Source organism: Dendropsophus ebraccatus, chromosome 6, assembly GCF_027789765.1.
Source record: "Dendropsophus ebraccatus isolate aDenEbr1 chromosome 6, aDenEbr1.pat, whole genome shotgun sequence".
Lineage (NCBI taxonomy): Eukaryota > Metazoa > Chordata > Amphibia > Anura > Hylidae > Dendropsophus > Dendropsophus ebraccatus.
This window is the reverse complement of record NC_091459.1, coordinates 88,450,262-88,462,902: the sequence shown is the minus strand read 5'-3', so window position 1 is coordinate 88,462,902 and position 12,641 is coordinate 88,450,262. Positions and strand designations below refer to the sequence as shown.

Genomic DNA, 12,641 nt, shown 5'->3' with positions numbered 1-12,641 from the left:
GATGAGCAGGTTCATATTTGTAGGTACAACTGTTGGCCGGCAGTTTATGCTACAAAAAAAATAAATCGCTAGTGCTTTGACCAATTTTCTATTGCTTATTTTTCAGTTTGGGACTACAGTACGGGCAGAGTGGGCGCTCCTCTGGTCTGCAGCGAGATCAAACTTAAGAACTGGGAGGAAGGTAATTTCAAGCCATCTATAATTTTTGTAAAAAAAGTAACCTTAAAGGTTTTAATTTTCTCATGTGTGAATAACTATGAGCTGCTTTTTGTTTGGTTTAATGACTTCTGTTTACCCACTTGTACTATTCCAAGAATGTTTTTCCCAAAGAGCTTTAACAACTGGTAGCTGTGGGCAAAAGACCCAATACCATTTGCTCTTCAGTGTAATTTCTGTTTTCATTTCAGTCCTATAAAAAAAATTAAAAATACCCAGGTCCGTCTCCTAGATGCAGTTCTCAAATCTTGAACCCACACCAGTCTCTAGATGGAGGCAAAAATTTGTCTTTTGTACCCCAAAAAACTGCACACATGCCATAATAATTTAATCTCCATTGGTAGCTGCTTACAAACAAAGGCTCAGTGTGTTCCTTCAGCCTGCCCAATCCTTCGTTCTCCAAGTGGATATCAGGGAATGCTGACAATTTAGAATTAAGTTATTAGGTTACACATCTGAGAGCTGAAGGGTGCTGTTCTTACCAGGTAGAGGTCATGTGCCCTACAGTTTCCACATCATATTAGTCTTTCATATTATTTTTGAACATGACAGGCTTTACATAGATTTTCACTGTGCAATAATAAGGCTGGGTTCACACTACGTATATTTCAGTCAGTATTGTGGTCCTCATATTGCAACCAAAACCAGGAGTGGATTGAAAACACAGAAAGGATCTGTTCACACAATGTTGAAATTGAGTGGATAGCCGCCATTTAATGGCAAATATTTGCTGTTTTTTTAAAACAACGGCTGTTATATTGAAATAATGGCAGTTATTTACTGTTATATGACGGCCATCCACTCAATTTCAACATTGTGTGGACAGAGCCTTTCTGTGTTTTTAATCCACTCCTGGTTTTGGTTGCAATATGAGGACCACAATACTGACTGAAATATACGTATTGTGAACCCAGCCTAAAAGTGGAATTGTGATCTGATATGGTTCAAATTACTGTTCAAGGATGCAAATGACACAGGCCTGGATGAACAGCCCTGCATTATTCTTGTTGTGGCTGATATCATTCATCCCGAATCCCACAAACACAACTTACCAGGTTTGCCTGAACTCAGCATGACTTTTTTTCTCTTTTGTCATGAGACTTTCTCGTCTTATTGTTCTTATTGCAGTTTCCCATGATAGAATCTGCTAAGTGTAAGATTGAACAGAATAATCTCAGTGAGAGCTATTAAATTCATTCCCATTACAGTCATTTTTCTTATTGTCTTCCTCTGCTGTGTACCAAAGTTAAAGGTCATACTAGTAATGCCATACCATTCTAATGTATAACTCCATTTATTACTTAGGCGGCTACTTCAACACCGACAAACCTTGTCCCAGGGGAGAGATTCTGATCGGTGGCCCCAATGTGACCATGGGATACTACAAAAATGAGCTTAAGACCAAGGAAGACTTTTTAGTTGATAAAAATGGCCAGCGCTGGTTCTGTACTGGGGATATTGGAGAATTTCACTCTGATGGATGCTTAAAAATAATTGGTGAGTGTTACCCTATGAGCAAAACATTCTACATTCTGCCTAACATGAACCATGCAAGTATAGTCACATGTTCTATCAAGTGGAATAGAACATAAGTGTAATACTTAAGAATCATTACTTTTTAGGTTTAGGCATCTCAAATTCACTAATAACTAGGTGTATATATATATATATATATATATATATATATATATATATATATATATATATATATATATCCGTGTGTGTGTGTATATTTGTATATATATTTTGATTTACCTACACCACTTATTACTACCAAACGAGTACTATTCCCATCTAAGATGAGATTTGATGGCATTGCACCATCCCTTGCCTATCCCTATATTCCATAGATGGCTACTTGAGGAATTGTATTGGCTACTCTAACTAACTAGATCAACAGGGATTTCTGCAGCCAGGCGTCTAGTGATCAGTTTTTACAGGCCGGTCTTTTTATGAAACATATGATTTGGCAACAATCTCACTAGAAAATAAGAGGCTAAAGCGCCTCTTTTTTTTTTTTTTTTTTAAATTCTCAATTTTATAAAATTTTCTAATTTTCGTAAAACCAACAGTATAAACCACACCCCAAAAGGGGTGAAACAGTACATTTACAAGGCACTCATGTGGTGTCACAGGAAGAACTTCAAAACCATCAGGTAATTGTACTAAAACTAACAAGTATACTTCACAACTCCCAGTGGGAGATAGAATTGTAAGGGCATGTAAAGGTGGGGAGTGGGCTACCACTCGGACAGAGACGGCTAAAGCGACTTTTTATCCAGCAACTCACCCCACCAAACCGCTGGCACCTTCCGTTTGGTAAGAGTAAATCCTTACCGGTTCTGTCTTTTAAAATGCGCCTGGTGCCTTAGAGCAAAACATAATCTTTTCATCTGTAGCAGGCGACTCAAACTAGTGTGGCCTAGAGTGTCCTTGCCCCAGTCTGTGACATCTCTCCTTTCATCCACCCCACCCTCCTCATTATTAGGAACGCCCCTAGGCAGGATTTCTCCAATTCATCACTTCTAAATGGTGCACATGTGCTATAGTGACACAGGTGCAGTTTAGACGAGAAATTAATAGAAATCCTGCCTGGGGGGGTTCCTAATGATGAGGAGGGTGGGGCGGATGAAAGGAGAGGCGTCGCAGACCTGGGGCAAAGACACTCTGTGCCACACCAGTTTGACACGCCTGCTACAGATTAAAATATAATTTTTTGCTCTAACCAAGGTACTGGGCATATTTTAAAAGACAAGACTAGTAAGGTTTTACTCTCATCAAACGGATAGTACTTGCGGTTTGGTGGGGTGGGTTGGTGGATACAGAGTCACTTTAACACCAAAGAGATATTTAGTGTTGCAAGTGATGTGCAATGTATGATCTCTTACTCACTATGTCGTTTTACTCAATAAGGTGATTCTCTCTTGTTTTTAGCATGAAATGTTAAACCCAAATAAATATATATTCGAATATACGTTGAAACTTTAAGGTACCAGTTTCCAAAGTTACTATCCAATGCCTTTTAACAACTCAAGTTTTCCGGTAGTCTGTGTACTACTAAAATAAGCCAATCGTAGATTCCCTGTAATCTCCTCTTAGCTGTCTATTTAATTGTAGTGCTCCGTACTGAGAAGATGACAGTCACTACTAACAGAGCGCTCCATTTAACACACTGACCTGTTCCCCAATTCTCAGCCTCCTCTCTGGGGCCTATTCTTTCTATGACAACTAGGGATTTTCCTAAAACTCTGGCTCTTGATAAAGCAGTGGCATTTTTTTCTTAGATTCAATTAATTTTTTCTCTTGTCTTTTTCCAAATGTTTTTTTTAGCATTAGAGACAATATTGGGGTGTATGTGTTTCAGAATGGTGCTCCTAACTTGGTCTATGGTTATCATAATAGTCTCTGTCCATATCTACACTGGTGACTCCATTTGGAGCCTGTTTTACTGATCATCAGATAATAAAGTGAAGCCACCACGCATGGGCCACAGTATACCTGATTCAGGAGCAAGGCTTGTAGATGTAGCTCTAATATTCTCTTATATGATTTCCAGACAGGAAAAAAGACCTGGTAAAGCTTCAGGCAGGAGAATACGTTTCCCTTGGCAAAGTTGAGGCGGCATTGAAGAATCTGCCTATTGTGGACAACATTTGTGCATATGCAAACAGGTGAGAGGACCTAAAATGTAAAGGTACAAACTTATATAGTTATTCTTGTACTACAAGTTTAACTATATTAGTTGAGATGGAAACACCCCTTGAGAGACATGACAACAAATATGGTCCATATAATGACAAGTGTCATAGAATTCTATTGGCCTCATGTCCGTGATTGTGGGCAGCCCACAGGGCTAAGGCTGCATTCAGAATTTGGGATGTGTAACATTTTAGCATCTTTGTTACAGTAGAGAACTGTAGTATGCCATGCAGGGTCTAACCATTACCATACTTGTGAACTTTAAGCCAGGAATGGCCTCCAGGGGAATTATTACTTTTTCTGGTCATATTGATCCCCCTTTTGCTAATATAGTTTAGTAAAAGTATATATTACCTAGTTTCTTTCGCGATGAACTTGTAATCCTTTTCATCAGGATGATTGATGCAGACACACATTTTGCGTCATGAAAATCAAAGCCTTAAGTGTCTCGACAGATTATATGGATTTACCATTTAAACCACTGCATGGTTCTTTGACTTCTTCTCTGTTTTCTCCTCCCCATCATCCTTCCTGGTGGGAGAGTCATCGTTTCCATTGACTTAATAGCTTCTGGAACATTTCCCAGTGGTAATGATCTAGAATCGTCTTCTGAATGTCATCCTCCAGTATTGAACCATGTTTTGCTTCTCTTGCGTACAGATGAGTAATTGAATAGATTGCTTACACGGTATTTATGGCTACAGATATTCATTTTGTAGCGGTATGTGATGAATGACTGTAAAGTATTATTCTGAGCAGTCTCTTTGTTTTTTGGTCTTTTTTGTGGCTTAGCACACTGGCCCAGACCAACTTTGATTTTGAAAGATGTTGCCCAAAGTCTGGTGCAGTGTGTCACTTTGCTTTTATTATGTTCCCAGCAACAATTGTTTTATTTCTTGTTTAATGGACCACGTATAGATCTTTTTTATTTGCCCAGGCAGCTTAACAGTGCCTCTAGGATCAGCAATGTGTTCTACATAAAGAACCCTTTACCTCAATTTTCTTACAATTGTCAATACATATTACATCTGGCTCCATATATAGTGTGTATTGGGGTCATTCTCACTTCCCCTTCATATCGGCTCCTGTGACAAAAAACAGAAACCTGCAGGTGCAAGTGCTTACCATATATATCCCCCCCCTATTTGATCAGAGTGTACCATGTCACCACATTAAGGTGTCCTCAGAGGCATGGTCCCTACTCTAGCGTTTTCACACTAGGAATGGCCTCTCCTGGGCTGAACAAGCCTACAAGTGGGCAAATAGGAGGCAAATATCTACTTGCAAGACATGGGTGGAGTGCAAGCAAACAGGAAGAATCCACACCCCCCACATACAATGGAAAAAAAGGAAAATTGGCCGCACCCCTATGCCTCTGTTCACACTGCATACACAAGATAAAAACCTGCTCTATAGATTAGCAAACTATTTGATCAAACAGAATGTACCATGTCACCACGTTAAGGTGTCCTCAGAGACATGGTCCTACTCTAGTATATTAACACTAGTGTTGTGGTAAAGAAGTGCCAGGCTTTGAATTTTCTTTGATATTTTACTGCAGCTGTTGGTGTAACCTACAAAGCATTGTCTTTTCTCTCGCTCTTGTTTTAGTCAGTGCTTCTTTGGGGCCAGTTCACACTGAGCAAAAACGGCAGAATTACCCCGCCGTGCTCAGTGTCCTGCAGAGTCTGAACGGGAGGGCGCACACGCCTCCACTTCCTTCCCTCTCCGCTCAAAGAATTGACATGTCAATTCTTAGAGTGGAGAGCGGCCAGAGGGAAGGAAGTGGAGGCGTGTGCGCCCTCCCGTTCAGACTCTGCAGGACACTGAGCCCAGTGGGATTCCACAGCGGAGAGCACAGCCGCGGACTTCCTCCGTTTTTGCTCAGTGTGAACTGGCCCTTGGGGTGTGTTCACATGTTGCAGCATTTACGGATTAACAGCCACAGTAAACTGTGGGTGTAATGGGGGTCAGAGAGTTTGGGGGAGATTTATCAAACATGGTGTAAAGTGAAACTGGCTCAGTTGCCCCTAGCAACCAATCAGATTCCACCTTTCACTTCTCACAGACTCTTTGGAAAATGAAAGGTGGAATCTAAATGGTTGCTAGGGGCAACTGAGACAGTTTCACGTTACACCATGTTTGTTAAATCTCCCCCTTTATGTTAAAACTGTCCATTTAACAACTTTCTAATACCTTTTAATACTCTTTCTGTTCCAGCGATCAGTCATATGTGATTGGCTTTGTGGTGCCAAGCCAAAAGGAGCTACTGAAGCTAGCAGAGAAGAAAGGGCTACAAGGAAGCTTTGAGTCTCTGTGCAATAATCCAATAATGGAGAAGGAAGTGCTTAGAGTCTTGGCAGAATCTCCAGCTGCAGGTATCTGGCTGATATTTAGGAAACTACCAAGAAAAAATAATTCTGATTCTTTGTTCTTTAAACTAGGTAAGCTGACAGTATCACAAAGGCGGGTCTGTGACTCTGTCAACTACCACCCTGCTCTCTGGCCGCTGCTGTGTCTTTAAGAATGATTGACAGCCGGAGGAGGCAAACAGTGGCCTAAAGATACAGCAGCAGCCGGACGGAAGCTGGCTGTCACAGATCCGTCTCTGTGACATTGTCAGCCCAGAGTAAAGTAAGTTGCCGGATCACACAGCATCGTTAAAAGGTATGTGTGGGGTGCTTGTGTGACAGGCATCTGGAAACTGTCAGCTTGAATATATGCATATCCCTGCTATTAGCTTCCCTTTAAAGGGCTTGTTCAAGGCATAGAAAAACATGGTCGCTTTCTTCCAGAAATGCCATTGACGGAAATAGACTGTAATACCACACACAACCTGGGGACAGGGGTGGTGCTGTGTTTTTTTCTAATTCTTTTCTAATTTTTTTTTTTCATAGGAACCCTTGAGAAGTTTGAGATCCCTGCTAAAATCCGCCTCGTTGCTGAGCCTTGGACTCCAGAGACCGGGTTGGTGACCGATGCCTTTAAGCTGAAACGCAAGGAGCTCAAGAGTCATTACCAGGAAGATATTGAGAGGATGTATGGGGGGAAATAAAGCCTTCAGGAGCCTTTCAGCAACAGCCCCTCACAATCACTTCCTTTTTTTTTTTTTTCTTTGCTCTCTTTTTTTTTTTTTCTTTTTCCTCTGGAACAAACAGTTACTTCTAGACCTTGCTGCAGTAGATTAGACTGAAAGCCTGTCTGCAACAAGACCTGGGATCAATGGAAAAGCTTGAAACCCCCTATATCAAAATGTATCTACGAAACACAGGATAATATTTTTTGTAGTCCATAGATCTAGTATTGAAGTACATAGGAGATCTAAATCTCCATCCAGTGGTTGGGCCATGCAGTTGGAATGAATGTTTTTATTTTTTGGGAGAATACATGAGCTAACGCGGCCTATGCCCATGACACCAGGATTCCTACACGATCATAAGTCTCCATGCTGTAAACTTTTGACATGCCCATGCTTATAGTATATGGTGTGGGAGATGTCCTAAGTGTATGTGGGTGTGTATATAATATATATATAGAGAGAGAGAGATATGTTGTTGTTTTTTTGTTTAAGGTGAATTATTTAAAGCGGCAGGCCAATATGATAATATATTTTTATGGTATATTTCTCTGTAAAGTTTTTTTTGTGGGTTCTTGGGTCAGCAGACTTGAAGGTACTTGAATCTGACAGAGTGGAGATGGTGTGTTTTTTTATTTTTAGTGCCACTGACTGATTTTTATCTACCTAGTGATAGCTGCCGTTCATGAAAAAACATACTACTCTGAGGACTGCAGCTTTACCTCGATAGTCAGAATTCAGTCAGTAGCTCTTCAAGTCTTGGTGTAGTCTTAGCCTATAGGATGGTTGCTTCACTGAACTGGTCACAAAAAAACTTAAAACCCCATTGAGGTCAGTTTTTAATATGTTAATAATTTAATAATTTTAAACCCAAACTTACTAAAGAATTTTTTGTGCAATATTTTTCTAAGCAGAAACTCTTCTGTAAGTGATCAGCTTCAGTATTAAGGCCTCTTTGCACAGGTCCACCAAGTGCTGATAGGGATGTTCATTCTCCATTAACGTCCGTTGTGAAAGAGCTAGTGATCAGCCGACAGACAAGATGATGCTTGTTCATTGACTGATCATCTGTGCAGGCCTAAAAAGCATAGTTATGGGCTGCACACCTTCCCATGTAAACAAGGGATGCGTAGCTGACAGTGATAAAATAAAAGGGCCACCTGAATGATCCAGCGATGATTTTCGCAGCTCAAACTTCAATTGATTGAGCCAAATTAAGGCTTATTGAACAAGGGACCTACTCGACCTATGTATATTTTTCCGTGTAAACGGGAATTTGCGGACTACTATCATGTAGTTAATGGACCAGACGAACAATGCAGCGATCAATTTATTGCTGTATGATAGAGCCTTGTAAAGCCCTGCAAGTGATTGTCGATCTCTCTGATAGGTGCTCATTTGCTGCACACATCAGGCCTTGTAAAAGTTCTTATATATTGTTGTGTTAGTATTAGAGATGAGCCAACCTCGCATGCTCCATCCGAACCATCCATCCGAACCCGATCGTTAGGCATTTGATTAGCGGTGGCTGCTGAAGTTGGATAAGGGTCCTATTCCACTGGCCGAGCAGGGCTCGATAAACGATGTAAATGAGTGCTGATTTGCTAGATTGGCGCTCGTTTACTGGGCCTATTCCACGGCCCCGATGATCGTTAAGCGAGGGCTGCAGGGACATCATTACCGATGTCCTTGCAGCCCTTGTTTCATACATTACCTGTCTGGGCTGCAGGTCTTCTCCTTCTTCCTCCCGGTCCCGCGCCGCAGCAGCTTCGGAGCGGGGCTGTCTGAACTGACAGACCGCTCAGCCAATCACTGTTCGCGGCGGTTCCGGACAGTGATTGGCTAAATGGTCTGGCAGTTCAGACAGCCCCACTCCGAAGCTGCTGCGGCGCGGGAGAAGGAGAAGACCTGCAGCCTGGACAGGTAGTGTATGATGCTGAAGTCGTCGGTTGCCGCAGCGCACAGCTATTCCACCATAGCAATTTGCTGGTGGCGAACGATGATTTTAGGTCTGAACCTAAATGAACGATCAGCCAATGACACGATCATCGGCTGATCGTTCGCTATATTCCACGGAGTGATAATTGTCCGAATCGGGCCGATTATCGCTCCGTGGAATAGGCCCCTAAAGCTCTAAGGTTGTCTGGAAAACATGGATACAGCCAATGACTATATCCATGTTTTCCACATAGCCTTAGGGCTTTATCCAACTTCAGCAGCCACCGCTAATCAAATGCCGAACGATCGGGTTTGGATGGACTCGAGCATGCTCAAGGTTCGCTCATCTCTAGTTAGTATCTGTTCTGTCGACCATGCCCAACCAGGAGCAAACAGTGTACCTATTACCTAAAGCTAATTTCCAGTGACCATCTTAAGGATATGCACTTTATTGTGTTAATTCACATCTCTACGCCAGTCCTCTTGTCCTTAGTTTAAGTGTCGTTTTGCAGCTCTGTTCCATTAAAGTGAATGGTGCTGAATTGTATTACCACACAAAACCTGGGAAAAGGGTTGGCGTGTATTTGCAAGAAAGTAGCTGTGCTTTTTCTAATCCTGGATAACCCCTTTAAGAAGTAAAGTCTTTACATGAGACACTGTCTATGAGGATCTGAGGCCACGGTGAAGTTTATGTTTCCCACTGGAGGTATGCTTTTAACATCAATAATTGTTGCAGAAAAGGAGTACTAGCATTGCATAGCATGACATCCTTCCTTCATTACACTGGATGTTTGGTTGAATGACCTTCCAGCCCGCTGTTATATAAGCTGTTAGTATGTGATGCTTCTACAAGTCTAACATACTAATGGCCCCCTGTTTATTTCTTTTGTTAGGTTCTATGGTTACACTACATATAATATATGTTTGGCCTTTTCTTCTTTGGCTTCCGCTTTAAATAATTCTGATTTTTGTTGTTGTCCAAACCTGTTTTGTATATGACTTGTAAAGTGTGTGAAATGAACCTTGTACCAGAATCGTTGAAAAAGTTTCCTAAAGTTTTCTAATTTATTAAACCCGCTAAGGGTAGTAGGTCATTTCCTTCAGGCCTGTGTGAACAAGGGTTAAGTACTGTATAGTGTGTGTAACTGCATTGATTGTGTACTAAATAGTTCTTTGTCAGGTGGGTATTAAAACAACCCGTCCAAATAAGGGTATGTGCACACTACGGAATACACACAGAGACTCCAAGTGGATTCCAACCACAGTCTCTACTTGAAGTTCCGCCCGTCCTAAAAACTCAGTGATATTCGCCGGCGAATTCTGTCTTCCACCCAAAGAATTGACATGTCAGTTCTTTGGGCGGAAGGCAGAATTCGCCGGCAAATATCTTTGAGTCTATGTGAAGGGCAGAACTTCAAGCGGAGGCTGCTCAGCGGAGTCCGCTTGAAGTCTCCACACATATTCCGTAGTGTGCACATACCCCAATGCTTTTTCACCAAATCTTCCCTTAATATAGAACGCTGCCTTGTTACCCTGTATTTTCAGTGCTGCAGGATTTTATATGGCTGGACTGTAAGCAAGCAACATATTATCTCTTATCTAATGTGCTCTGCCATTGTCATTGGTTTGTAGCATGTCTCTGGAAACCGACCATCTACATGGTGAGCAGATCGGCTTGCTTGATACAATAGCTAAACCAATGATACTAGAGTTTGCTGTTAATGTTACGCTCCACTGATGTCATTAGTTCCTTTTAGCTGTATAGTGCCTGTTGTGTCCAGTGTGTATTCGTGGCAGATACAATTTCAGTAATCTAGAGATAAGAAAACACTTTCCCAGTGAGACAACTCTCAACGACTTAATTTCTCTCAGCTCGGCTGTGGGTCATCTCCATCTGGATCATTCCCTTCTACAAGTATATCCGTGCTGACAGCGATTACTCACTCTTTACATTGTGTAGTATTAGGCCACAAAATAGTTGCATTAAGTTGAGAGTTGAGCCATAACCAGTGCATAGGTTTTCACAAGCAAAACCACTGTTTTTATAAGACCTTCCTCCCCCCCCATATGTTTTCTATGTGTAGTCTTCTGTAATATGCTTTTCTTAGCAATTACTGTGACTGATATCTGATTTTCACACACTCCAGAAGCGCTTGCAGTGAGCTTTGCTTGATTTTTGGAAATGCTTCCTGTGACTTGATCTTGTAGTATGATAAAGTACATTTAAGCACTTTAGGGGGGTCCGATTTAATAACAAATAATAATAATAAAACGTGTAAAATAATAGTATACACCATGCGCGGACTTGCCTCTACACCAGTCTCTCTGCTTACTTTCCCAGCGGACTTGCTCTCCCTGCTTTGCTAATTGAACAGTCTAGCCACAGTGACTGGCTGCATCTCTGCCTGATGCCTAATAGCTTATGACATGAGGCTGCAGAATAAAGTTTTCTTGGATTTGTAGTATAGGATTGAAACTCTGCATCCCTGAAAGAGAAGCTGGTTTTATTGCCTATAACATGGTTTAATATGCTGGCTGCATAACATAATGTGGGGCTGCAGGAGAGCACATCCCCAGGGAAACAGAGGCTGTCTGTTTTTTAATTAAATCAGAGACCCCCTTTAAGCTGGAGAGAGATGTAGAGCCAGTCAGTGAAAGCTGAGTTTACATATGGGCTTTTCATCATCTGCTACGAAGGGGTCACTGAGCAGAAACAGACACAAGTGCACCCATATTCAGTCAACTGATTTCAGGGGGGCCAGATGACTCTTATGGATATGGACGAGATCTGACTCAGAGAAAAAGGATTGGGGATGTTGAATTTTAACACACAATCCTTTAGTTTTCAGGTAACATAACCAGTTGCCATCTGACAGCAGTCCACCCCCTGTTTCTATTGAGAACACATTTACTTTGGCCAAATTGAGCAGCATCATATAGGATGGATAGTAGCGTTCTTCTGATAGCCATTGAAGAGAGGTAGAAAACAAAGATGTATAATGCATGCATGTAAACAGGACAAGGCTATGTTCACACTGCGTACGAATCCGTACGCAGTTCTTACGCTGCCGTACCAGTTTTGTCTAGAGCCATTATGCAAAGCTGTATGTCTCCATGGTACAGACTACAGATAAACCCTGTGTAGCCAGATTCTACAGTCCTGATGTTTCTATTATTCCTTCTGGCTAGCTAATGGTTAGTAATGGCCCTATTCCACGGGCCGTTTAGAGGCTCCTCGTTCCCTGCTCGCTGCCGCCGCTATTCATCGCGACTGCAGCGAGCGGGTGAGTGCGGGAGGGGCGGCGGGGAGTCTGCTGCCGATGCTCCTATTCAACGGAGCGACGGCAGCAGATCGTTGCTGTATCAGTCGCTTGTTTTTTAACACGTTGAAAAACAAGCGACTGCAACGATCAGCTGACATAAACGATGTCCACTGATCGTTGCACTCTATTCCACGGGACGATTATCGTCCGTAGCGGCCGACATCGGCCGAATACGGACGATAATCGTTCCGTGGAATAGGGCCTTAAGTTATCAAGACATAGGGGTGAATGGAGGGGAGTATAACACAGGGCTTGTTTTGTAGTCTGGAACCAGTTGTAACCAGACAACTACTAAGGGTAAACCCTTGATTTATCTTTTGTCCTTTCATCCAGCGAGGTAATAATTCCTGGCATGACAGCTTATATTTGAACATCTTGAACATATTTGA

General features: G+C 41.9%; 1 protein-coding gene across 3 annotated transcripts in view; it reads left to right on the top strand.

The window, feature by feature from the left end:
- The window catches only part of ACSL3 (acyl-CoA synthetase long chain family member 3), a 51,840-nt gene extending 44,831 nt beyond the window's left edge, over positions 1-7,009 (top strand). For all 3 annotated transcript variants that reach the window (XM_069975349.1, XM_069975348.1, XM_069975350.1), the window contains exons 11-15: positions 107-181; positions 1,522-1,713; positions 3,773-3,887; positions 6,136-6,293; positions 6,813-7,009. In XM_069975349.1, coding sequence (XP_069831450.1) covers positions 107-181; positions 1,522-1,713; positions 3,773-3,887; positions 6,136-6,293; positions 6,813-6,970 — 698 coding nt within the window. In that variant the 3' untranslated portion in view covers positions 6,971-7,009. The remainder of the gene's footprint in view (positions 1-106; positions 182-1,521; positions 1,714-3,772; positions 3,888-6,135; positions 6,294-6,812) is intronic.
- The last annotated feature ends 5,632 nt before the right edge of the window (positions 7,010-12,641 follow it).